Source organism: Erythrolamprus reginae, chromosome Z, assembly GCF_031021105.1.
Source record: "Erythrolamprus reginae isolate rEryReg1 chromosome Z, rEryReg1.hap1, whole genome shotgun sequence".
Classification (NCBI taxonomy): Eukaryota; Metazoa; Chordata; class Lepidosauria; order Squamata; family Dipsadidae; genus Erythrolamprus; species Erythrolamprus reginae.
In genome coordinates this window covers 44,096,325-44,120,280 of record NC_091963.1, presented here as the reverse complement: position 1 = coordinate 44,120,280, position 23,956 = coordinate 44,096,325, and the positions used below count along the sequence as shown (strand labels likewise).

Genomic DNA, 23,956 nt, shown 5'->3' with positions numbered 1-23,956 from the left:
CTATGGGAAACATTGTTTCATCTTACGAACTTTTCACCTTGCGAACCTCGTCCCAGAACCAATTAAGTTCGTAAGACAAGGTATTACTGTATATTCTAAGGTATGTGTATATTGGAGATGCAGAAAAAATAACCTGGGGGGGAATTAAACAGGATTCTGCTACATTTCAGACTGTATTTGTATAGATTCTGTTAAAATTAATTGGATTTCTGGAAGTATAGTTATTCTCTGATATTTAAAAAAAGGTAATGGTTTTATAGTGGTTTTATATTATATTTATATTTTATATTTTATATTTATATGTGGGAATGGATGAGATGAAGCGGTGAATGGAATGATTGACTGGTTAGATAGAGTGAGGCTGCCAGGGGTGAAGTTCGTGCCCTCTCAACTGAATGGACTTACAGAAGCAGGTGGGGGCCCAACTGTAACCCCTGGTGTGATGGGAATGTATGGAGCCTGCCAGGGGAGGGGGAGACAGGTGGGTTTGGAGAGGTGATCTTTGGGGAGCACAAGGGCAGGAGCATTATGGTCATAATGGGGAAAGGAAGGTACGATGGGAGCCCCGTGGTAGGCCGCTCACGGGGAACTAGGTCTCACTACCTCACAGTGATCCCTTGTTCCGTTCCCTCGAGTTCAACCTGTATTGTTGGTGACAGGGAATATCAGGGCTCTGGTCTCAGGCTGCTGCTGCTGAACACCAAATTGGTAACCAACAAAGTCCCTCTAATCCGAGACATGCTCCTGGAAGAGGAGGAAGACCTGGTATGTGTAATTGAGTTCTGGCTGGAACCTGAGATGGCTGTTCCCCTCTCAGAAATGTGCCCAGCTGGGTTCCAGGTGCTGCACCAGCCACGACACCAGGGAAGAAGAGGTGGAGGAGCGGCTATTATAGTCTGGAAGACCTTTAACCCTCACAAGATCCCTGCACCCAGGATTGTCAGTTGTGAGTTCCTCCTCCTGAAGTTGGACCTAGGGGTTCAGGTGGGCTTGTTGCTAGTGTACCTGCCTCCCAGCTGCATTGCAACAGCCCTGCCTGAACTGCTCGAAGCAGTAGCCGAGTTGGTGGTGGAGTACCCCAGACTGATGGTCTTGGGGAACTTTAATCTGCCATTGCTCGGTGAATCCTCACGGGCAGCGCAGTTCATGGCTTCCAAGACAACCATGGACTTGACCCAATGTTGTTGAGGATCAAACCCATAAGGGGGAGGACACACAATTGACCTAGTTTTTCTCTTGGGGCAGTAGATACATGATCTGATTTTAAGGGGCCTAGACACTTTTCCCTTGTTATAATCAGATCATTTCCTATTGAGGCTTGACTTTAAGATGCCAATCCTCCACTGCAGGGAGGCGGAGCCGATTAGGTGGTTCCTCTCCAGGCGCCTAATGGACCTGCTCGGGTTTCAGAGGGAGCTTGGGGGCGATAACTGATTCTCTTGTCCACAGTCCAGCAGAGTCTCTAGTGTCTACCTGGAATAGGGCAGCATAGGGGCTTAGGCCAGATTGCGCCTGTTTGATCTCTCCATGGCAGTGGATCCTGAAGAGCTCTTTGGTTCACCAAGGAACTTTGGGAGATGAAATGCCAGAAGAGATGTCTAGAGCAACTCTGGATGGCCAGTAAATCTGAGTCCAACTGAACACTACTAAGAAGCCTACATTAGGACTTATCCAGTGGCAATAGGGACGGCAAAACGTGTGTATTTTTCCACTCTTATTGCATCTGCAGATTCTCGCCTTGCCACCCTGTTTAGAGTGACCTGCTCCCTCCTTGATGTGGAAAGAGTGGTGGATCCCTTGAAGGGCAGAGCCAAGGAATTTGTTCAGTTTCTGACAGACAAAATTGCTCAGATTCAGGTAGACTTGGACTCCAATTGAGCAATGTCAAGCGAGGTGACTGAGGCAAGTCTTAGTCCCATGGTGTGGGATGAGTTAGAAGTGGACAAGGCCATAGGAGAAATGAGCACCTCCACTTGCTTGTTGGACCCGTGGCCAGTAGGGAGGTGACATGTCGACTCTTCTTTGAGTAAGGGGTCCTCCCCGCAACATTTGAAGGAATCAATTGTGAGGCCCCTCCTCAAGAAGCCTTCTCTGGACCAAGCCTCATTGTATAACTATTGTTCTGTCTCCAAACTTCCCTTTGTGGGGAAGGTTGTTGAGAAATTGCTAGTGCTCCAACTCCTGCGGACCTTCGAAGAAGCAGATTACCTAGACACATTTCAATCTGGCTTCCGACCCGGTTACAGCACGAAAACCCCTTTGGTTACGCTGCTGGATGATCTCTGGCAGGCTAGTGGACACTCCTCTACCCTGGTGCTTGATAATAATAATAATAATTACAATTATTATTATTATTATTATTATTATTATTATTATTATTATTATTATTATTTCTTCTTAGATTTGTATGCCACCCCTCTCCGAGGACTCTTGAACTTTCAGTGGCTTTCAATACCATCGATCATGGTATCTGTTAGTACATATAGAACGTAACCTACTTGGGTGTTGCCATACAGTAGTTAACCATGTTAGTTTGTAAAATGTAAATACTGTACTTTTAAGGAAAATTTACTGGTTGGCCTTAAGAGGACACCAACACCGTTCCTTTTAGGGGGAGTTACTTTGTTAGAGATATATTTGCTGTGAGCTGTATTCTTGCTATGTGCATGGTTTGTAAATTATTATTATTATTGTTATTATTATCAATGTCAGTTCAGTGAAGCAGTGGAAGTGGTGTGCCGATGCCTTGAAACCGTAAGGGTCTGGATGGGGGTTAACAGATTAAAAGTCAACCCTGACAACACTGAGTGGCTGTGAGTCCTTCTTCCTAAAGATGATTCCATTTATCTTTGGTCCTGGGGGGAGAAGATATGTACCAAGGTACGCCTGTATTACTCCATCTTTACACAAGCTGCATTGGTTGCCAGTCAGTCACCAAATGCAATTCAAGGTTTTGGTTATTACTTTTAAAGCCCTAAATGGCTTTATGGGACTGTTTCCTTTCTCACACCTTATTGCAGCCAGTAAGGGCCCAAAGAGTTGGCCTTCTCCAGGTCCCATCCATCAAACAATGTTGGTTGGTGGGACCTTGGGGAAGAGCCTTCTCTGTGGCGGCTCCGACCCTGTGGAATCAATGCCCCCAGAGATTCGCATTATTTCCTCCCTGCGGTCTTCTGGAAACCGTAAAGACCTGGCTTTTCCAACAGGCCTGGAATTAGGATTGAATGTTAGTATGTATGGGATTTTTTATATATATATAGTACTTTTTGTATTGTAGATTTTATTTATGTTTTTATTGTTCTTTTTATTAGTATTATATTTATAACTGTTGTTGGCCACTCAGAGTCCATTTCAGAATGAGTGGCATATAAATGCAACGAACAAACAAACAAATAAGTACAATAACACTGGGCCTCTTCAGATCAAGAATTTATTTTAAAAAGCTTCTTCATTTTGTTAAGTTGGCTAGAACAATAATAAAGCAGTCCTTAAAAAATAAGTCTAATAATTTGAACATTCTATAGGCTTTTATAATTATTGACTTACCTCCTTGCAGCAAACAGCCAGTTTTAGCATAGTCTGATCAGCACAAGAAAGTAAAATTCTGCTTTTGCCTCTTCCAGCTTTAGTTTCACTTTGATTTTGCCTGCAGCTTCAATCAATCAACTGCTGATCAGGAGGCTGATAATCAGTTGCTTGTGATAATTAGGCTCTATGCTGTTTGCTGCAAGGAGGTGTATTGCTGGGAAGCAGAGAACAAAGGGTGGATGTGGCTGGGGGGGACACAGCCACGTTTTCACCAGCATTTTCGGAATAAAAAGGTATGTCTGATACTCTGAAAAGCACGGTATTACTTCTCCCTAAAATATTTGTTTTTTAATTCAGTTGTACAGCTTATATGCTATATTAAAGACATAAAAAATTCTGAAATATTTTTTTTTATCTTGGTCCTTTTTTTACATCTCAGTGTATAAACTTTTTATACCCAATATATATAAGTAGTTTCCAGCTCCAAAATAAACCCAGCTATTTTAATATTTCCTAAGTCTACCCAAATTCCTATTAGCAGTAAGTATGGAGGGGGAAAAACAAGCTAATCATTCAGAAGGCATACCTTCAAGAGAACCTTTTGTCCTTCAACCGTCAAGCACATCAAATGATGTTTTATGCTCAGCTCCTTCATTGGCTCAGCAGTTAAGAGATTAGGTTCTAAACTGACAATCAGACCTTCTGAGTTCTGGAGAATACAAAATTAAAACAACTTATTCTCAGTTTTGGATCATGAACCTAGTACAGTGGTATCTCTACCTACAAATGCCTCTAACTTACGAACTTTTCTAGATAAGAACCGGGTGTTCAAGATTTTTTTGCCTCTTCTCAAGAACCATTTTTCACTTACAAATCCGAGCTTCCAAAACTGTAACCAAAAAAGGCAGGGAGAAACCTCCGTGGGGTTTCTCTAGGAATCTCCTGGGAGAAAATAGGGCCGGTAAAGTCAGGGAGAAGCCTCCATGAGGCGTCTCTAGGAATCTCCTGGGAGGAAATAGGGCTGGAAAAGGCGGGGAGAAGCCTCCGTGAGCCTCTCTAGGAATCTTCTGGGAGGAAACAGAGCCTCCACCCTCCCTGTGGTTTCCCCAATCGCATGCATTATTTGCTTTTACATTGATTCCTATGGGAAAAATTGCTTCTTCTTACAAACTTTTCTACTTAAGAATTTGATCACAGAACAAATTAAGTTTGTAAGTAGAGATACCACTGTATATGATATTTGCATGCATCCCACTTAGAGTGATAAAAAACTTTGTGTTATCCTATTTAGTCAGAAGGCTTAGCAATACAGGCTGATTATAAGACAGAATCATATTTAGGATTAAAAATATTCCTGCCTCTGGAAAGCACAGCAACACAGAATTCTTGTAAAAAGTAAAGCCAGCTCTGTTCCTCTTTGTTTCTCTGTTCTTCAGATTGCTTGATCTAACTTTTCAGCCCATCACTTTTGTTTTGGAATTGCTATAACACATATAATACTGAAAATTGTTTTTGTTGAAGATATATCAATCAACCTTAGCTTTGTAAAGAAAACAAAAATCTTACCATATATTTCAAAATTTTTGCTTCAGGATGGAGGAGGGGCAATTCAGGGAAAACATCTTGAACTAGATAAATAAGCTTTTCCTAAATTAGAAAAAAAAGTCTTCAGTAACAATCACAATATAAAACAATATCCAGCAGTATGTTGGTAGTACGTAGTATCACAATAGTGAATCTGCAATGAGCAGGTAAATATTAATGGTTAATTCTCACTTTATCTCCACCTTCAATGCAGCATATTTAACTACAGTGGTACCTCATCTTACGAACTTAATTCGTTCCGTGACCAGGTTCGTAAGTAGAAAAGTTTGTAAGATGAAACAATGTTTCCCATAGGAATCAATGTAAAAGTGAATAATGTGTGCAAGCCTGTTGGAAAAAATCCAAAACATTAAGGCTTAAAAAAAAAAGCGGCAGGTGGATGAAGTGGAGGCAAATGGAGTGGGGACATAGGCGAGGCAAGACAGCGGTGGACGAGACCATCTCGCTGCCAAAATGTGTCTGTGGGAGCCCCGGTCATCCATCGCCCCCTCCTGCCATAAGCCTGTGAGGGGCCAAAGCCAGGTGTGAGGAAGGGTGGAACTTTTGGCTTCTGGATGGACAGGAGAGCCCAGAGCCGCCACCTTCCTGCCTGCTCGCTTTGCCAGTCGCCCCCCCTTACCAAAGATGTCCAACTCGCCCACTCCAAGAGCTGCACTGAGGCCGCCCGGGAGCCGCCGCTGCCAGGACAGGATCCCCTCGCTGTCCGTGTCCCCACTCCATTAACCATTTATCAGCTTGATCTTCCTGTCCTTGTAGCCGGCAGGAGAGCAAGCGAATGAGCGAGAGAGACGACCCTTCTCCGGCCACGCCTCAGGAGGACAAACACACCTGGGCTCGCCTCTCTTGCTCGCTCACTTGCTCTCCTGCTGGCTACAAAGACAGGGCGGTGTTAGGACTTTCTTCTCGCAGTGTCCTTTTAGCGGACAGGAGAACGAGAGAAACGAGGCTTCTTCAGCCGCTCGAAGGAAGAGGAGTTGGTCCCAAATCCACGTGTGCGCTGCAGTAGGACAGCTCTTCCCAGCTGAGCTACTGCTCCTCTCCCTGGAGCTCCCAACGCGGCAGGAGAGCAAGTGAAAGAGTGAGAGAGACCAGCCGCAGTGTCCTTGTAGCAGGTAGGAGAGTGAGCGAAATTAGCCTTCTCCAACGGGCATTGGGAGCTCCAGAGGGAGGAGCAGTAGCCTGGCCAGGAACAGCTGCCCTGCTGCAGCACGCATGTGAATTCGGGACCAACTCCTCTTTCTTCGTGCGGCCAGAGAAGGCTCGGTTCTCTCTGTCTCTCGCTCTCCTGACCGCTACAAGGACACCACAGCTCATCTCGCTCGCTTTCTCACTTGCTCTCCTGCCAGCTACAAAGACAGGGAGGTGCAACATCAGGACTTTCTCCTGCGGTGTCCTTGCAGCGGGCAGGACATCACGTGCAAGAGAGAAACGAGCCTTCTCTGGCCGCCCGAAGGAAGAGGAGTTGGTCCCAAATTCTTGTACATGCTGCAGCAGGGCAGCTCTGACTGGCCAGGCTACTGTTCCTCCCTCTGGAGCTCCCAATGCCCGCCGGAGAAGGCTTGTTTCTCTCTCTCTCTTCTGCCCGCTACAGGGACACTGCGGCTCGTCTCTCTCTCTCTCACTCACTTGCTCTCCTGCCACGTTGGGAGCTCCAGGGGGAGGAGCAGTAGCCCAGCCGAGCAGAGCTGCCCTGCTGTAGCGTACACGAGAATTCGGGACCAACTCCTCTTTCTTCTTCCTGAGAGCATCTCTGCAAGGATGGTCTCAAGTGTCCCCCCCCTCCCGAAGACGGCCCACTCCAGATGGCTTCAGCATTTGGTCCCAGATACAGCAGGGTCTGGACTGGTGGGACCAGCTGAGATGCCACTGAGTGAACGAAAACTTTTTTTGTCCTCCATTTCGGCGACAACTACCAGCAAGGAGTGAGAGCCAGGGAGCCTTGTCTGAGGCCGAATGCGGGTCCTTGCCATGGCCAGGATTCCCTGCCTTGGGACTGCCTGTGCAAGCAAAAGGAGGCAGGGAATCCCGGCGGTTGCGGCAAGCAAATGGGAAATCCCGGTGGTGGCAGTCACAAGGCAGGGGAAATCCCTGCGGAAGTAAGAAAGTGCATGCACAGTAAGAGAGCCTACGCATCCGGGCTCGGGTTCGTAAGGTGAAAATGGTTCTTAAGAAGAGGCAAAAAAATCTTAAACACCCGATTCGTATCTCAAAAGGTTCGTATGAAGAGGCGTTCGTAAGACAAAGTACCACTGTATTTGGTGTCAGTAGAAACATTAGGGCTAGGGTATTAGCTGAGCTCAATATGTATGTGTTGGGGTATATTTTTATCTGAACCTAGTTTGCAGCCATGGTAGCAGTGTATTTGTTTTTGCCATTTCAAAATCACTGTACTCATCAGACTGGTTGCATAAATTTAAAAATTATTACTTTAAAGCATTAAAGTACTATCTGCATCAAATATCAATTTAAATTGAGAAATTTTGTTTTCTTCTATTTCTATTTTGTTTTTTTCATATTCTTAGCTGCCCCAAGGATGAAGTGGCAGCCTCATAATTTGTTTATGTAAATAAATTAAAAATCAATCAAAAATATTGATTGTAATGTTTAAGTCTTCCTACCTGGAAATATATTTAGGAGGAACATTGGCAAAAAATACATTTTTTCAGTTTTATCCATAGCTATTTAGAAATATGAAAAATATGTATAATTTGGCTTTACTAGTTTTTCGTTTATAAGACATAGATGGCCACAATTTTGGGGGAAATCTGACATCTATCTTAATTTCATAGGCATTACACCATATATTACTTAAAATGAATTTCAGGACCAGAAAATGACTTGCTTCAAAGAAGGCAATATAACTGAATACTTACATATTCTTCTTGTTCCTTGTATATTTCTTGAAATATATTATCCTGTAGCACACTGATTTCTTCTTTTATTTTCACCATTTCAGATTTGTTATAATTATCAGTCTGCAGAAATTTAAAAATTGCTACATAAAAAAATTAAAGTCTTATTTTCATCAGGTAATACACCCACCATAAATTGAATATACTACTTATTTTCTTTCTCTTCACCTTCCCTTTCCTTCTTCCTGTATCTGAAATTACATTAATTTCTAGATACCATATCAAATGTGCCTTCTCGTTTTTTGCCTGACCAGGTTAATGCCAATTTCTTTCAGATTTTCTTTCTTTTTTACATATTGAAGGAACTCGAGAGAAAAGGTGATTGTCAGAAGCAACTTAAGATTCAGTTTCATGGCCAAATAACAATTAATATGATATTGCTCTCATAACCATCTATTGTAAAAGACTAAGAAACATTTTATTTATCTAAACCAGGGGTTAGCTAACCATGGCTCGGGAGCCAGATGTGGCATTTTCATCCCTCTGCTGTGGCTCCCTGTCACTCAAAATATGCAGCACAACCGTCCATGTGTGATACCCACTGGCACATGATTTATTGAGCTTTTTGACCCTCAGCAGGCCAAGCATGGATAAATCCAAGAAATGAAAAGTTTCAGAAGAAAATAGAACGTTGAAGTCAACTACATATGCTAGTTCTGTGGCTGCCCAGGAAATAGTCAGGCACGGGAAGGATTTTATATCTCCTGGTGTTTTCTTTTCTATGGGAAATGGGTCCAAATGGCTCTTTGTGTATTAAAGATTGCCAACTCATGATCTAAACAAAGCAGTTCTATTATATGTTGCACTAGTCAGACTGCATCCAACGGTATTATAGAATAGAATAACAGATTTGGAAGGTATCTTGGAGGTCCAATTCCCTGATTAGGCAGGAAACCCTACACCAGAAAAGTGAATATCCAATATCTTCTTAAAAACCCTGGTGTTCTGTTTGGGTCTGTGAGACCCAAAATCAAAGTTTAAGACCCTGTAAAAAATTTTCCCTGCATATCTGAAACTTGAAATTTCATGACTTTGCATCATTTCAGGGGTTCTCTCTATGAAAATTTTTTTGGGGGGAGCTGGGGGGCTTCTTTCTTGCTGAAAAAAAATAGGCCTTAAGTTCTGTTCCCGGGTCACCCTGACCCGGCCCAAATATTCTTCATTTGAGGTGCTTATGTTTGGACAATTTGAAATGTTTTCACTTGGAAAGTAGTCTGAACATTTCTGCACACAATTATATGAAAAGTGAACTGAAAAAAATAATGCTTATTGGTTTATTTTGATCATAAAAGGCAGCCCCCCCTTTTTTGTGAACTTTTTTTCAATTTATAGATAGTTTAGCCTGCAAAATGCGTTCAATTTTACTAAAGTTGGTGTGGGATTGGTAGTTTGAACATTTCTGAACATAGGAAAAGTATAAATGAACTGAAAAAAATGATGCTTATTGGAGTTTTTCTATCAGAAATAAGGCCTCACTCCCCCAAAAAATGTTTGCAACCATTTTCACTTTAAATTTTATTTAGGCTCCAAATAAGAAATATTTTTAATATCTTAAGCATTGATTTACTAAATTTAACATTGCTGATCATCATAAAAATATTTTTGGGGGGTGGGGGCTAAAGTTTTCTGGGCAACATTTTACCTACACTTGTACTGTTCCCAGGTCTATTTGACCCGAAACAAGAAAATTATTTTAGGTACTTAAATTTGGTCTTTTTGAAAACTTTTTTACTGGGAAACTAGTTTGAACATTTCTGAACAAAATGATATGAAAATTGAACTGAACGAATTGATACTTATTGGTTTATTTTGATAAAAAAAACCTCCCAAATTTTTGAGCATTTTGTGTCATTTTATATTTTTTTTAGGTTACAAATCTCCAAGGTTTCCCCAAAAGGTTTGATATACAAAATTGAACATTCCTGATCATAAGAAAAATATAAATGAACTGAAAAAATGGATGCTTATCAGTTTACTTTTGAATATAAGATCATATGGTCTTATACTTGAGTATATTTGAGTATCAGCATGGGGGCCCTTTTAAGAGCAAAATAAACCAATAAGCATCAATTTTTTCAGTTCAATTTTCATCATTATGTTCAGAAATGTTCAAGCTACCAATCCCACACTTTAGTAAAGTAGAATGCATTTTGCAGGCAAAACTACCTATAAATTGAAAAAAAAATCACAAAAAGGGGGGGGCGCATTTTATCAGCAAAATAAACCAATAAGCATTATTTTTTTCATTTCAATTTTTATTTCATTGTGTGCAGAAATGTTCAAACTTGTTTCCAAGTGAACAAAGCTTTCAAAAAGACCAAATATAAGTACCTAAAATGAACAATTTGCAGTCCGGGTCAAATAGACCCAGGAAAAGAACTTTAGGGTGTGTTTTTGAGCATAACAGCAGGATTTTTTAAAAATTCCAGTGTTGGAGTATTCACAACTTCTGGAGGCAAGCTATTCCGCTGATTAATTGTTCTGTCAGGAAATTTTTCCTTAGTTCTAAGGAGTTACTTATCTCCTTGATTAGTTTCTACCCATTGTTTCTTGTCCTATTTTCAGGTGCTTTGGAGAATAGCTTCATTCCCTCTTGTTTGTGGCAGCCCCTGAGATATTGGAACACTGCTATCATGTCTCCCCTTCTTTTCATTAAACTAGGCAAAATCGCATCACAGGGGGCCCCCAAGGCTGTATGTTCTCACCACTTCTCTTCTCCTGTATACCAATGACTGCATCTCAAACAATCCATCTGTTAAAACTACTGAAGTTTGCTGATGATACAACAGTGATTGGTCTCATTCAAGACAACAATGAAACTGCATACAGACGAGAGGTTGAACAACTATCCTTGTAGTGTGACTGGAAGAATCTGGAACTGAACACACTCAAAACTGTGGAAATGATGGTAGACTTTAGGAGAAACCCTCCCATTGTACCACCACTTACTATACTAGCTGCCCCATCTGCGGAGAGGGGCGGCATACAAATCTAATTAATAATAATAATAATAATAATAATAATAATAATAATAATAATAATAAACAATGCAGTATTAACAATAGAGACCTTCAAATTTCTAGGTTCTATAATATCTCAAGACCTAAAATGGTCACCCAATATAAAAAAGCTCATGAAAAAAGCAAAATAAAGAATGTTCTTTCTGCGCCAACTCAGGGAGTACAAACAGCCCAAGGAACTGCTGATACAGTTCAACAGGGGAATTATTGTCAACATCCGACAGTGAGATTTATTTGTCAGGCCACTAATCTATGCCCACCCATCGTCCACAAATACCCAGCCTAGGATTTGTCTAGGTGCAGGAATAGGCAAAGTTGTCTCTTCTATGACATGTGGACTTCAATTCCCAGAATTCCTGAGCTAGCATGATTGGCTCAGGAATTCTGAGAGTTAAAGTCCACAAGTCATATATTGCCTACTCCTGGTCTACGGTCTTTAACACCATAACAGTGGCACTTTATGAGGCTTCTCTACATCACCTCACTTAGCTTTTCTGGTGGCCATCACCTCCACCAGGAAGATTTTGGAACTTGCAGCACTATCAGTGCACAGGGACCTTTGCGTTTTTCACCTTGACCCTTCCTTCCTCCCAAAGATCAACTCCTGGTTTCAACAGGACCGGGAGGTCATCATTCTGAATTTTTGCCCTAATCCATCCCATCCACTGGACATCTTCAGGCTCTGAAAATTTATATGTTTCAATCCAGAAAACAGAATCTGTCTTCATTTGTTGCCATCCACAGTGGGCCACAAAGTGACTCCCTCTACGATTGGGCGTTGGCTGTGGGACACCATTGCAAAGTTGTACAATTTAATGTCAATTCCCCATCCCCTTTGAATGATGGTGCATTCCACACACAGCGCTGCAACGAAGATGGCCAGGGCAACTCAAGCCTCCATCAAGGAGGTCTGTACCATCGCCCTTCATCAGTTTTTGCCTCAGCAGATGAGGCCTGGAACGAGGACCAACCCACCCTTGGACACATGGGTTTGCTATGTCCCATGTCCGGATGCTAGCTCCATCCTCAATGGAGAAGCACTGGTCTTATCTGATATGCTTCTTCTCATAGGGAGGAGATAGCAGCCAATCCCACCCAAGTTGTTATTGGTCCTGGATCATACACACACACATGAACTGACTATTTTTCGTACCATTGCACAGGGGTAATTACCTATTAGCAGCACCACACATTGAGTCTGTTTTCACAAAGCTGGGGATCCTGACACAGAGGCAGAGCTAAACAGCTTGAAAGACTCAGTCCTATGGCTGAACGGACGAGGACAACCTATGTCTGGATGCAACTCCACCCTATGAAAAGGAGAATATCAGGTAAGACCAATGCCCCATCTGGGCAGGCAAGAAATTTGCTATAAAAATAAACACAAAAGGAGATTGATGAACATCATACCCAGAGAGAAGAGGTCTCTGAACACAAGAGGCTTCAGTCCTGACACAGATTTTTCTAGTTCTGAACAGCTTTGCTCAGAAAACGTCCCTGTGTCTATGATTCCTACATGGGAGACTGCAATGATTTGTCACATCGAGAAAGATGGGCAAATACAGAAGCCACTCTGCATGGTCTATGACTGACCAACTGAGGCAGTCTACTTGAACATTGGACTCCCCGGAGATATGCAAGCCAAGATGGATAGCAGGTGACATTCTGCCGACAGACCCAGTCTCTTGGCCTCCCACATGAGAGCAAGATTTGGTGCCCCCCCCCCGCCTATTGACATGAGCCTTCTTGCTCACATTGTCCGTGGGTATCAAGATATGTCTGCCAGATACCAGATGTCAGAGCCACTTTAGGGCCTCGTAGACCACTCACAATGTCAGCCTGTTGGTGTAATTCATCTCCACTCTGCTCCAGCGAAAATGAGCCATGGCAGACTGGATGTGGCCCCCCCAACCTCATAGACTGGCGTCCGTGGTGACTAGGAGTCTCTCCGGCTCTTGAAAAAGACTCCCTTTGGATAGGGCATCTGAAGTCCACTAGAGAAGGGATCAATGCACCTCTTATGAAAAGGGAACCCTCGCAGCTGAGGAAGCTCATCCTGAACTCTGAAATGGAAGATGAAACCATTGAAGGTCTCTGGAGTGTACGTATGCCCAAGGAGTAATTGATATACATGAAATCATTTTACCCAGGAGCCTAGAAAGTGAGTTCAGGGGAACCCTACATTGATATATAATTACAGAGATCAGATTTCTAATACTATCCTGACGCTCCTGGGAAACGTACACCCTACAGTTCAGGGAATCCACAATGGCCCTTAGATGAGTCAAGCAAGTTACAGAGGAGAGATGGCTTTTTTCCCAGTTTATGGAAAAACCGTGGTGGCAAAGGGTGGCAATGGTTATTGGACATCGTGCACCACTTGGTGTCTGGATGGAACCTGAATTAATATATTGTCCAGGTAGCATTGGATGCCCACAGGAATATCCGAGGGGGGCCGCCACAGCTGATACTTTGGTAAACTAGTACTTTGGTAAATATCCTTGGAACTGAGGATAGACCAAACAGAAGAGCTTTATGTTGGTAGTGCATACCTGCATAACAAGATCTGAGGTTTTGAAGCTGCAGTGACTGAATTGGAATATGCAGGTATGCATCTAGGAGGTTTATAGAGGCAAGGAAGTCTTTCCTTCTGACACTACTAAGGATTGTAGCCAACGAGTTTAACTTAAACTGCCTATAGCAAACATGATGGGGTGAGATGTTTCAGATCTGGACTAGCACTCCACTGCCCCCCCCAGCCCCCCCCCAAGGGTTTTGGGACTACAAAAAGAATAGAGTAGAATCTCTACCCTTGTTGATCTTCAGGTGCTTTCTGGATAGATTGAATTTATAGAAGGTGTTGAATGACCGGATTCATAAGGGCATCCTTGGTGGTGTTATTTGACATAAGGCAACATATAAAAACCTCAGGGGAATGGGGAAAAAACTCTATGTAGAGCCCAGATTGAATGATCTCTGGACTCACATCTCTGACGTAATCTCTCATCTGTTAGCATATAAGGCCAGACGGCCACCGATGGGATGATCAGACAGAACCTCACTTGGAATGTCTAAAGGGGCGACTCCCTCAATCAAGAAAAGGCCACTTGAATGGTCTGCCCCTACCTGAACTGTCTGAGCATTGTTGCTGCCTGCTCCAATACTGACTTGAGATCTGGGAGAAAATCCTAATGGATTGGAGGCCCAAAAGAACCGCTACTAGTAGGGCATGTAACGGAAGGATCCCTTCCTGGAGAAGGTATGCATTACCAACATAAAGCTCTTCATTTGGTCTATGTTTTATCCCTGGATTCAATGAGGATTGGATCGAAAGACTCCCCAAAGAGATGTTGACGTTTGAATGAAGTTGAGGTCAAGCGTGACTTATGGCTTATGTCATAGCCAGAGCATCTAATGGGCTACCATTATAAACCAATAGCCTATGAGGCAGATCTACCAGCTTGGAGGATGATGTCCGCTGAAAATTGGGTCACAGGCAGACGTTTATTGGGGTCCTGGTGGGTGCAAGTATCATCGGCCGGGATTTACTCTTGGAGCTGCTGAAGTCAGATGAACGAGGTGCAAAGAATGATGCAGTTGTGGAGACACAAACTGTCCAAGCAGTCACTAGCTGTGTCTTGAGGAGTGCTTGTTCTATCCTCCTGTCTTCAAACTTGAGGGGATCCTCTGGTTCACCTGGCATGGTAGTGGATGAATGGATGGCAGCCACTGGTGCATCTACTGTGGGCAATTGAATGCGTGCCACCAAATCCTGCTGCACATTAAAGAATATTTTGTCCACAGATTATGGGATGGTCCTGAGGAAGGAGAGGCCCACTGGTGGCAAACACCATCCAGAAAAAGAGGAGGAGATTGTATGTCATCAAGCTCAGCCGTTGATTCCACAACTAATGGATCAGTAAGAGAAAGTAGTGAGAGGAGGAGGTAGATCGGAGTTGGCAGAGGCCTTGGCCTTGAAGACGAGAGACTTGAATGGTGCCTGTTGGAAGGCAGTTAGTATCTGGGGGGAGGTCAGCAGCACTCATGCCTTCATCCTCAGATATGTCAAAGCCCATTTGATCCTCTTCCTCTGACAAATCTGACCAAGAGATAATGGAACACTCTGAGTAAATGTAATTAGTTGCTTTCTTTGACTATGTCACAAAGGATGAAGGTGGGTGCTGTGGATATTGCCTATCTGGACTTCAGCCAAGCCTTTGATATGGTTCCACATAAAGAGCTGATAGATAAGTTAGTGAAGATTGGACTTAATCCCTGGATAGTTCAGTGGATTTGCAGCTGGCTGAAGCATAGAGGGCTGTTGTTAATGGTGAGTATTCTGAGCAGAGCCTGGTTACAAGTGGTGTGCCACAAGGTTCTGTTCTGGGTCCTGTTCTTTCTAATATCTTTGTGAGTGACATAGAGGAAGGCTTGGTAGGAAAGGTTTGCCTATTTGCTGATGACTCTAAAGTGTGCAATAGGGTTGATATTACTGGAGGAGTCTGTAATATGGCAAATGATGTAGCTTTACTAGATAAGTGGTCAAAGCAATGGAAACTGCAGTTTAATGTTTCCAAGTGTAAAATAATGCACTTGGTCAAAAGGAATCCTCAATCTGAGTATTGTATTGGCAGTTCTGTATTAGCAAAAACTTCAGAAGAGAAGGATTATGGGTGAACAGTGCAGTCAGGCAATAGGGAAAGCAAGGAGAATGCTTGGCTGCATAGCTAGAGGTATAATAAGCAGGAAGAGGGAGATTGTTATCCCACTCTATAGAGTGCTGGTGAGACCACATTTGGAATACTGTGTTCAGTTCTGGAGACCTCACCTACAAAAAGATATTGATAAAATGGAATGGGTCCAAAGACGGGCTACAAAAATGGTGGCAGGTCTTAAGCATAAAACTTATCAGGAGAGACTTAATGAACTCAGTCTGTATAGTCTGGAGGACAGAAGGGAAAGGGGGGACATGATTGAAATATTTAAATATGTTAAAGGGTGAAATAAGGTTCAGGAGGGAAGTGTTTTAATAGGAAAGTGAACACAAGAACAAGGGGACACAATCTGAGGTTAGTTGGGGGAAAGATTAGAAGTAACATGAGAAAATATTATTTTACTGAAAGAGTAGTAGATACTTGGAACAAATTTCCAGCAGACGTGGTTGGTAAATCCATACTAACTGAATTCAAACATGCCTGGGATAAACATATCCATCCTACGATAAAATACAGGAAATAGTATAAGGGCAGACTAGATGAACCATAAGGTTTTTTTCTGCCGTCAATCTTCTATGTTTCTAGGTTTCTTTAAGTAAATCTGAATCTGACCAAACACTTTTAAGAGCTCATATTGAGACCTATAAAGTGGCGCTCAAAGTGGCAAGATGTGCATATCATGCCGCCTTGATTGCATCAGCGGAATCTCGCCCAGCTATCCTGTTTAGGGTGACTCGCTCCCTCCTTAACCAGGGGGGAGATGAGGAACCCTTGCAGGGTAGTGCTGAGGATTTTAATGATAAAAATCGCTCAGATCCGGACAGACCTTGACTCTGAATGGAATGCAGTACTGGCTGGCAATGAGCCAGTCAAGGTGACTGAGGCACATCTTAGTCCTATTGTATGGGAGGAGTTTGACCTAGTGACGCCTGATAAAATGGACAAGGCCATGGGAGCTGTGAGTTTTACCACCTACTTATTGGATCCGTGTCCCTTCTGGCTGGTCTCGGCCAGCAGGGAGGTGACACAGGGCTGGGTCCAGGAGATTGTCAACGCTTCCTTGAGGGAGGGGTCCTTTCTGGCTCTCTGCAAAGAGGAACTTGTGTGCCCCCTCCTCAAGCAACTTTCCTTGGACCCAGCTGTTTTTAATAATCATCCTATCTCTAATCTTCCCTTTATAGTCCCAGTCTTCCAAGATGTTTAGGCAGATGTTTAGACAGAGAGTGGGAATCCAAGTTTGAAGAAAAACATTATAAACATTGGAATCCCAGTGTTAGAGTTACCAGAGTTACCACTGAATTAGTTAGACAGACTTAAATTACCATTTAACTGATTTAATAATATCCAGAACCAACAACAAACAGAAACCGTCCAGCCACGAGGAATCTCAGCCACAAGGCAACTGAAACTTACCGGACAAAGGCAAGACAGAAAAATATCTTCAAAGCCATCAACCATCTCCGTAAATATCCTGCATGAAAGTTGAAAGCAACAGGACTCCGGAGGTTCAACTGACAGTAAGTGATTGATCCCTATTGCCCTTAGAACCCCACAGAACCCCAATCAACCCCAGCGCACCCCAGGACCACCAGCCCCAGCAAATCAATCCCAGCGATCTGCCCTTGTGCCATCAGCCTGACCCAGCCCAGCTGGTCCGATCCACAGCTGATTTATCCGAAGCGGCGGCAGCACCTCCTACCAAGCCATCCAAAGGCCAAAACTGCAGAGGAGCCATCCCAAAGCTCCTAGAAATAGCACCAGTAGGCCGACCCAGTCGAGCACAGCCTGCCCAATCCCCAGTTGAGCCATCCCAAAGCGGTTAGGAACTCAGCCAGTAACAGAAGGACTCCATAATCACAGGATCCCCACTGGATTCAGACCGATCAGCCTAACGTCTATTCCTGGGAAAATATTAGAAAAGATAATCAAGAAACAGATCTGTCACCACCTTGAATCGAACAACGTAATAACCACTAGCCAACACGGATTCATCAGAAACAAATCATGCCAAACCAACCTCATTTCATTCTTCGACACTGTGACCAAATCAGTAGACCAGAGAAACGCAGTGGACATAATATACTTAGACTTTAGCAAAGCATTCGACAAGGTGGACCACAACCGTCTACTCTCCAAAGTAAAGAAGAGTGAGATCGACAGTAACACAACAAGATGGATTGAAAACTGGCTGACCAATTGCACCCAGCGAGTAGCCCTCAATGGGAGTAAGTCCACTTGGAAAGAGGTAGGCAGCGGAGTACCACAGGGATCAGTCCTAGGCACAGTACTCTTTAACATATTTATCAACGACCTAGATGAGGGAATAGAGGGGGGATTAATTAAATTCGCAGATGACACCAAGCTGGCGGGAGTGGCCAACACCCCAAAGGATAGGCACAGGATACAGAAAGATCTAGACAGACTTGTACAGTGGGCCGAAATGAACAAAATGAAGTTCAATGTAGAGAAAAGTAAAATCCTGCACCTAGGCAAAAAACCCCAAAACATGCATACAAACTGGGCGAAACCACACTCACCATAAGTGACTGTGAAAGGGATCTTGGAGTCTTGGTGGATAACCAGCTAAACATGGGCCAGCAATGTGCAGCAGCGGCTAAAAAAGCCAACACAATCCTAAGCTGCATGAACAGGGGGATACACTCCAAGACCAGAGAGGTAATAATACCACTCTATAAGGCCCTGGTCAGACAGCACCTGGAGTATTGCATCCAGTTCTGGTCACCACACTTCAAAAGAGATATAGAGACTCTGGAAAGGATGCAGAAAAGAGCAACTAAAATGATAAGGGGACTAGAGACCAGGCCATACGAGGAAAGGTTGATGGAATTGGACATGGATAGTCTAGCAAAAAGAAGGGCTAGGGGGGACATGATAACTGTATACAGGTACTTAAGGGGATGCCACGGAGGGGAGGGGGTCACACTATTTTCCAGGGCACCAGAGGGCCAGACAAGGAACAATGGTTGGAAGCTAACCAAGGAGAGATTCAACCTGGAGATAAGGAAGAACTTCCTGACGGTGAGAGCGATCAACCAGTGGAACGGCCTGCCAGCGGAGGTTGTCAACTCCCCAGGTTTGGACATTTTCAAGAGGAGATTGGACTGCCATTTGGCTGGGGTGCTGTAGGGTTTCCTGTGTATGCAGAGGGTTGGACTTGATGACCTATAAGGTCCCTTTCAACTCTAATAATAATAATAACATCATGCTGAACTTAAAAAGTGTCAAGATCAAGGACAAACCAATCTATACATCGACTATGAGCAGGTTGCATTAGGACCAAGACCCACATCCTACCATCCAACGCTCCAAACTCCATCATCCAAAACCATCCTAGCATACATCTCTCCATCAACCAAGAACAACCCTCCGTCAACCAAGCATAACCCACCATAAACCTCAAGCCTCAAACTACTATAGCTCAAATCCATCCTAACTACCTACCCACCTCCAATCAAAACCTCAACCCTCCAACAAGTATAGCTCAAATCCACCATAACTACCTACCCACCTCCAACCAAGACCAACGCCCAATCAACCAAGACTAGGGATGCACCCCCTTACTTCCTCCTCATCAACCACTTCTAACATTAAATGTAAACTAATAAACTCAAGAAGCATTGCTAACAAAATATCCAAGCTCCTTATCTTACTAAAAACCGCCAAATACGACATCATATTTATATGCGAAACATGGTTAAAAGCATCTCTCCCCAACTCCATTATTACAATTAATGACTAACAAATCTCTACCAACAAATGCTCCATTCTACACATTGGTAAAAAGAATCTGAATACTAAATACATACTTGGTAAAAGTGAACTCACAGAGGACCCTCACTCAGTCAAAGACCTTGGAGTACTCATTTCCAATGACCTAAGTGCTAGAGCCCACTGTAACAGCATTGCCAAAAAAGCATTAAGAATTGTAAACCTAATCTTACATAGCTTCTTTTCTAGAAACACTGATTTATTAACCAGAGCATACAAAGCATTTGTCAAACCTATTCTAGAATAGAGTTCACCTGTGTGGAATCCACACTGCATATCAGACATTAACACAATTGAAGGAGTCCAGAAATACTTCACAAGAAGAGCCCTTCACTCCTCCTTGTTGTATATACTTCTGGCTAATTGGAGGATGGTGATGAGTTTGATGACTCTGATATAGATAGTGTTTATGAATTAGTAGCAGGTCCTAGGTTACATTTATCAGAACAGGTGGGAGGCCAGCCATAGGATGTTGCTATGAGTCCAGACTCCAGTGAAGAAGAGACAGATAATAGTTGGGTAAATCCTCATTTCAGAAGAGTTCAAAAACACAGAGAACAGGTGTTAGGAAAAATATATTAAGGGGAAGAACGGGTTAATTACTAGAGTGATTTATTCGTCATGTCCAGGTGCCAGCGGGAAAGAAGGGTGAAGTTTTTCAATGTTGTAAATCTATCATGGACGTGTGCCGTTATGGCTGCGAAGTAAGTTAGTTCATTCTTTGTTATTTCACAGCTGCTCCTGGGGCGTTTGAACTACGCTGCATAGACATAAATCTTAAGACAAGGGAGGAGGCATGGAGGTGTTGTGTGCTCTAATTGCTAAAGATAAGAGAGAGAGGAATGTGACTGTCTGTAATGCATTTTGAATACGGAGGAGAGGAATAAAGATGGAATTTTGTTTATGAAATCCTGCATTCAGTAAGCGTTATTTCCAATGTAACCAAAGTTCTACCAGAATCCTGAAAAACTCCTCACATAACAAATTACCCCACTCCTCCACATTTCAAATACTACATCTAGAAAATTTACAACTACGTCATCTCCAAACTGATTTAACTGATGTTCATAAAATCATACATCATAATGTACACTGTCAGTGACTACTTCACCTTTAACAACAACAACACAAGAGCATGTAATAGATACAAACTGAATATAAATCGCTCCAAACTTAACTGCAGAAAATACGATTTCAGCAATAGAGTAGCCACCACCTGGAACTCATTACCTGACTCTGTTGTTGCTTCCCCCAACCCCAAAATCTTCAATCTTACATTATCTACAATCAACCTCTCCCCTTTTCTAAAGGGCATGCATAAGTGCACTTTTGTGCCTAATGTCCCTGTCCTACTGTCTTATTGTCTTTTCTATTACTACATTCTACTTATGTTGTGTTATGTTAATATGTACTATAATACTAAACTTGTTTGATAAATAAAAATAAATAAATAAATAAATAAAAGATGGCGTCACTCCAACTCAAATGGTCCTTGGATGAAGCCAGTTATCTAGGTCCTCCGCAGTCAGGATTCAGGCCCAGCTACAGCACTGAAACTGCTTTGGTCGCGCTGACGGATGATCTCTGGCGGGCCCAGGACAGAGGTTTATCCTGTATCCTGATGCTTCTTGATATCTCAGTGGCTTTCGATACCACCGACCATGGTATCTTTCTGCGCCATCTGGAAGGATAGGGAGTGGGAGGCACCATTCTGCGGTGGTTCTCCTCCTACCTCTCTGGTTAGTCACAGTCAGTGTTAGCAGGTGGCCAAAGGTCAACTCCTAGGTCAGTCCTCTCGCCCCTACTGTTTAATATCTACATGAAACCGCTGGGTGAGATCATCTGACAGCACGGGGTGAGTTACCATCAGAATGCTGACGATACGCAGCTATACATTTCCGCCCGTGTCCACTTAGTGAAGCAGTGGAGGTAATGTGCCGGTGCCTGGAGACTGTCAGGGTCTGGATGGGCATTAATAGACTCAGACTCAACTCCGGCAAGACGGAGTGGCTGTGGTTTTGCCTTCCAGGCACAATACCAACTATCCGTTCATTACCCTAGGGAAGGAGTCTTTTCCCCCCTCAGAGAGGGTCCGCATCCTCCTCGATCCACAGCTGAGCTTAGAAGACCATCTCTCAGCTGTAGCGAGGGGGCCGTTCACACGGGTATGCCTTGTGCCCCAGTTGCGGCCCTATCTGGACAGGGAGTCACTTCTCACAGTCACTCATGCTCTTATCACCTTGAGGTTGAATTACAGCAAAGACTGTTCGTAAATTACAAATTGTGCAAAATGCAGCCACGTAAGCTATAGTGGGACTGTCAAGATTTTAACATCACTCCGTGAGCTGCACTGGTTGTCAATTGGTCTCCAGGCCCAATTTAAAGTGCTGGTTATGACCTATTAAGCCCTACATGGCTTAGGACCAGCTTATCTTTGGGACTGTCTTCTGCCTCATGTATCCCAGGGGCCAGTTTGGTCCCACAGAGTCGGCCTTCTCCAGGTCCCAAAAGGGCATCAGACACTAGGGAGCTAAGCAAAAAGGCGATTTCCAGCTCCAGCCTAATTAAAGGGTCTGCCTGCACCCGAGCCGATGCAAAGGTGAAGCACAAAGCTTCAGTAGCCAAGTGGTCATCTAATGACTGCATCTTTCTCAGACTTGGAAATGAAGTCTTCATGCCCCAGTCTTGCAACTAATGCCACTCTCACGCTCCTTGGGGTGTGAATAGGGAGTGCAAAAGTTCCTCCCCCCACTCTGCCCGCCTCTGTATGAGAGACACGAAGCCCCACAGGCAAGCCTGTAACAATTAGACAGTTGAAAAGTGGAGCGTGGAAGCTCCAGCGCAGCGCTGAAATCCATTCTGGCTATAACAAGGCTGTCCACAAGCGAGGCAAAATCATCTTTCAATCAGCTCAAGCCAAAGCTCTGGACCGCTAGCAATCCAGCAATCCCGATGGAGAGGGATCAGCTGGTAAACTCACAAGTCAGTTGGTTCAGAAGAGACATGATAATCCAAGTGAATTCTTGATAGATAGCACCACACATCCGTCCTTGTCTAAGGACTGAGTAAAACTGGGGATCCTGACACAGAGGAAGGGCTAAACGGCAGAACGGACGAAGACAACCCATTTCTGGATGTTAGCTTCACCCTCTATGGAGAAGAACCGTTGTACCTACCTCAATGGTCTTCTCGATGCACTGGAAGGAGAGTCCAACATGAGTAATTCTCTAGTCCTATTGGTAGAGACTGAGTTTAAATTAACATATTAACTAGGCACCGCCCCTTGCCTGCCCCCATGAGCTCAGTTTTAAAAAATGAAAAGGTAGTATGAATCAAACAAGAACTTTTATTTGGGACAACATAGAACTTAGAATAACTAGCAGTTCCCAACTCAGCGTCCTTGAATCAAATGCAATAGCGGGTAGGTTTGGACTCTTCTTCCAGTGCATCGAGAAGACCATTCAGGTAGGTACAACGGTTCTTCTCCACTGCATCTGGAAGGAGAGTCCAACATGGGATATACCTAAGTTAAAGTTCCATGGGTGGTAGAATGCAGATTCGGGGTCGCTGGAGAGGAACACACCCTCTGCAACACTCGTCTCCCAAATGAAGCCTCTGCCGAAGCATAAGAGTCCAGTCACTGCCCGACATATATCGTCAATGGATGCCTGCGTCGTCAACGCTGCAGATGTGGCCGCACTGCAGGTAGAATGTGCGGTGACCCCTACGGGGGGGAACCTGAGCCATTGCCTTATAAGCCTGACAGATACAATCCCGAATCCATCGGCTAATGGACCGTGGTGATACTCCAAGTCTCATAGTCTGCTGTGAAAAGGAGATAAACAACGTCTCCGACTTCCTGAAAGGTTTTGTCCTTCTAATGTATATTTTCACAGCTTGTCTAACGTCCACCTTGTGCCACCGAAGCTCTGCAGGATGATTTCTGTGTGTGCAAAAATCAGGTAGCACAAGTTCTTGCTTTCTGTGAAAAAGCAAATTAACCTTTGGTATAAAAGCCAGATCTAGGCGTAGAACAAGCCTGTTCGGGTGAAACACGCAAAGGTCTGGACGCACAGACAAGGCTGATAGGTCGGACCCCTCCGGGCCGAAGTTATTGCCACGAGGAAGGCCGTCTTAATGGACAGAAGTCTAAGAGAGATTGATCTCAGGGATTCAAATGGGGGCCCCGCGAGAGCTTTCAGTACAAGTGACAAGTCCCAGGTCGGAAATCTATGTACTGGAGGAGAGTGCTTGCTTGAAGCACCCCGGAGGAAGTCTTTCACCCATGGATGGTAAGCCAAGGACCGGTATTCCTCTATTCGAACCACAGTTGAGAGTGCCACAACTTGCCTCCTCAGGGTGTTTGGTTCTAAACCCCACTCAAGGC

General features: G+C 43.7%; 1 protein-coding gene across 3 annotated transcripts in view; it reads right to left on the bottom strand.

Moving 5' to 3' along the window:
* Positions 1 to 23,956, bottom strand: part of STK31 (serine/threonine kinase 31) — a 114,665-nt gene that overhangs the window by 19,152 nt on the left and 71,557 nt on the right. For all 3 annotated transcript variants that reach the window (XM_070726414.1, XM_070726416.1, XM_070726413.1), the window contains exons 16-18: positions 8,007 to 8,108; positions 5,095 to 5,175; positions 4,115 to 4,237 (exon numbers count right to left, since the gene is read on the bottom strand). In XM_070726414.1, coding sequence (XP_070582515.1) covers positions 4,115 to 4,237; positions 5,095 to 5,175; positions 8,007 to 8,108 — 306 coding nt within the window. The remainder of the gene's footprint in view (positions 1 to 4,114; positions 4,238 to 5,094; positions 5,176 to 8,006; positions 8,109 to 23,956) is intronic.